Below are 3,864 nucleotides of genomic sequence, written 5' to 3'. Positions count from 1 at the left end.
AATGATTTGGTCCTGAAAACAAAAACATATGATAAGTTCATAAAGAACTGAAGTCACAGTGGAAAGTGAAAATCAATTTGAATAAATTAATGTCAAAATTAAATAAATAGAATCTTTAGTCATTCTCATTTTCACATAAGAATAAGAAACACAAAAATTATTATTGTTGATAGGTCATAGCCTCATAGGTACAAACCTGGTCGGCGTCTTCTGTAGTTTTGATACATGTTCCTCCTCTGATCCAAAAAATTCCTAATTGCCTACAAAAATCTGGAGGCTCTATGCTTATCTATGTGGTCAATTCCCTGCAAAAGTATCAAACATTGGCACTTGAATTTGTAGAAACCTTGTATCTAAACGAAGGACTCTCCCAGACACGATTATCGAGGAGACCATCCCGACCAAATCCCCTGACGCCGGTGAAGCTAATGTTTGCCGGCGTCGGGCCCAAATCTTTTCTTCCCCTGCTCAGCGCATCTTCGTTTCCTTTTGTGTGTATTTTTTCGAGTCTTTTTTCCCCTTTTTCCCCTTTTTTAACCCTTATCAAACCTTAATAAATTCTTCCGCCGATCCAAATCACGGCCATCGCATGCTCCCGCCGATCTATCACTCGTCGGAGATTCCTTCTTCGCTAACCTCGGGAAGCCAATCTACTCATCCCCCTTTGCGGCAATCTACTGTGAATCTAGGGTTTTCCCCTGTGGACCTAGCATTCGTCGTCGAATCAAACCGAAGGCACCGGTTGTTCCCACCGCTCTATAACTCACCGGAGATGTCCCCTGCACTGCAAGCTTCTCTGTTCATCTTGGGCAACCGTCACAACCGATTCATATCTGGGCATTCAGATTTTCAACTAGGATTTTCCCCAGTGGACCTAGTCACCAAGGACGACTCCTGCCGCGGCCACAGCTTGTTCCCGCCGATCTCTCATTCATCGGAGAAACCCCCTGCACCGCAGATCCCTCCGCAAATCTCGGGCGGCCGACAGCTTCAACTCTTTTGGCGTCTCCTTCTTGGAAACCTAGGGTTTTCCCTAGTGGACCTAGGTTTCAAGAAAAGCCCATTAGCCCATCACCGAACCAAACCATTATTTCCTTTTCAAGATGGTGAAAACAAAAAGCCCAGGACTATTATATCATCGCCCGTGTTTAGCCATTGCCAAGCTCTCGTTCGTCTCTCTCTGCTCTTTGGCCAGAGAATCCATTGGAGAAAGGTAACAACAGTGCTTCCTTGGCTATTCATTTATCCTGTTCGGAACCTGGCTTTAGTTGATTCTAGGGGATTGAGTTATGCTTTTAAAAGCATCCGAGTATATGGTCTCTGTTTCTCAAACGGTTCTAGCAAAAATGGTGTGTTTGATCTTGAACGCCTTCTGTTCAATGACGACTACCTTTCAAGCTGGCTATCTGATGACTTCAAGCATTATCTCCCAACCACCTCCCTCATATGGATCCTATATCAAACTGCCTCTAATGCAAATTCTCAGATTGATCCTAACCCTATGCTTTGGTTAGTAAAGCAACCCTTACCCGACTATAACAACATACTCACCCGATTCTCTGTTATGATGTTCCTGTGGGTACCTATCACCCTGGAGGATATTGACGCATTGAATCTCTTGTCAACGTCACAAAGTCTAAAGACCGTGACTAATATTATATCCTTTGAAACTCTCGAGGATAGCCTCTCGATTTTCCATGACCTCACATGTACCTCTAGGCTCCCAAGCTTGTGGTTCACAGCTCTCTTGGATCCAAAATCGATGAACTCTTTTATTACTTGTTTGGCATTGGGGATTGCCTTGTATTGTAATGTTTCAAACTCTCGCTTTTGCTTCTTCTATGTACTTGTACTGTTTTATCCAATTTGAATGAATGAAAGCAAAAGTTGTGACAAAAAAAAAAAAAAAGTATCAAACATTGGCTCCTTTGTTGAATCAATTTAGATGTACATCTTGGGAGAAACAGTAAGTGAAACAATAATCTAATTCTTACATCATGGTGGGAGGTTTAAATGCATGTGCTTTTTGCATGTCTTCTTCAAGCCTAAAGCAAATTTGCTTCCGTTTGTGCCTAAACTTCTGTTGCCAACGACAGGCATAGCATAAAGCATCTTTCTCGTGATCTGCATTCAATTTATGAGAAACCGGAAAAATATTAGGATGCAACTGAGAATTCTAATGAAAAGAATTAATCAAAAAAAAATCTTAAAAAAGAAAACGATGGAAAGGAGGAGTGAGAGAGAGATAATTGAGAGTTAAATAGGAGATGAAACTGTTTGAAATTGTGACATGTTTTAAATCACATATTTAGAGGAAGACAACGGTTACACAAATTTGGACATTGATTTGAATCGATCGTAAATCTGGTAGAAGGAGGAAATCGTGGAGTATGAATGAACGTGGGTTTAGGAGGTTTTTTAAATTTTTTTTTTTCTTTAAATTATTAAAACAACTTTAATTTTTTATTTTTTGTTTTTACTTAATCGTTGCTATTTACTTTTTTTCTGAAATTCTTGTACATATTTTTAATATATATTTATTGTATTTATTTACTGACATGTCAATATTTAATTGGTGTAGTGACTTGTGCTTTATAGGATAAAAGATATCAGTTAAATATATTTCTTATTAAATCATATGAAATGCAATTAAAAATCTCAAATATTAATTTAATTTTTAATTTCTTTTGTATTCACCTGAATTAAGCTATATTACTAGGTTAAATTCTAATGATTTTTTCTTTATAGTAAATTTTTGGAAATGGAATATCAAATTGTTTTTTATATAGAAAATCATTAAATTACAAAATTTTGAATTAAATAAATATTATAATAATCTTTATATAGTTGTAAAAAAAATATACTTTATATAATTATATTTTGGATCTAAAAAATGGACTTTTTCAAAAAAACCTCTTTTTCTATGTCATTTTTTAAAAATACATTTTCATGTTATCTAGTCATGCGACTTCGGGTAATACAGTTTGGTTCGGATTGGGTAATTCGGTAATTAGGTATTTACAGAATTTGGAAGTTCTACCAAAACTAACCAAAATTAAATTCGGTTTAGTTTGGTTTGGTTTAGTTTAGTTTGGTTCGGTTTGGATATCGGTTCATTCGATTATGAGATTAAAAACCTGAAAATAACCGATTTTATTTTTTAATTACTTTAAATTCTTTTTTTTTTGGACCATTTAAGTTTAAAAACTAACAAAAATAGGATCATTAATAAAAAAAATCCATAAACAAAAAAATTAGGATATTCTTGAAGAGATGACAGCGGCAGTTCAGGCTCCGGCTGCAAACGGCAGCGGTTCACTCATGAGTCTGAGCTGTTGCAGCGACGAAGGCGGAAGAAAAAGGTGACAAAGGCAGAAGAAGAAGGCGATGAAGGCGGAATCATGAGCTGTTGTAGGCTTGCAACAACGAGGTGAAGAAGAATAAATAGAAGAAGATCAAAGAAGAAGAAGAGAAGAATGGTGAACAGAATGAAAGAAGATTGGATGTTGGGTGGTGATTCTCCGTGTTCTTCTTTGGTGGGAGAGGGTGGCCGCGAGTGAAAGAAAAAGAAAATAAGGTTTAGAAAGAATTGTCCTTAATTCTTGGTTATTGGTTATCTGTTCGGTTAACCCGACCGAACCGATCCGAAAGACATAACCAAATTTTCTGCAGAACTTCTGCCGATTGAACCGAATGAGCAACACTAACAGAACCGATTTGCCTAAATCTCGGTTTGGTTTGGTTCGGACAAATTGGTTCGGTTATAATTCCAATGCTAATGTTATCCATTTTCACATACCTTTTTTTATATACAAAATGACTAAATACTAAATCCTAAACCCTTTTTGAATTACAATTTTTTTT

The 3,864-nt window shown here is 36.7% G+C and overlaps 1 protein-coding gene across 1 annotated transcript; it reads left to right on the top strand.

The window, feature by feature from the left end:
* Positions 1 to 589: 589 nt before the first annotated feature.
* On the top strand, positions 590 to 1,870 carry LOC147926910 (uncharacterized). The gene has a single exon (XM_087487234.1). It carries the CDS (start codon positions 590 to 592, stop codon positions 1,868 to 1,870), a length of 1,281 nt encoding a protein of 426 aa, XP_087343360.1.
* The last annotated feature ends 1,994 nt before the right edge of the window (positions 1,871 to 3,864 follow it).

The sequence above is a fragment of the Camelina sativa genome, chromosome 15 (genome assembly GCF_030686135.1).
Source record: "Camelina sativa cultivar CO46 ecotype springtype chromosome 15, ASM3068613v1".
Taxonomy (NCBI): domain Eukaryota; kingdom Viridiplantae; phylum Streptophyta; class Magnoliopsida; order Brassicales; family Brassicaceae; genus Camelina; species Camelina sativa.
Note: the sequence above shows the minus strand (reverse complement) of the source record. Positions and strands in the feature narration are given on the sequence as shown.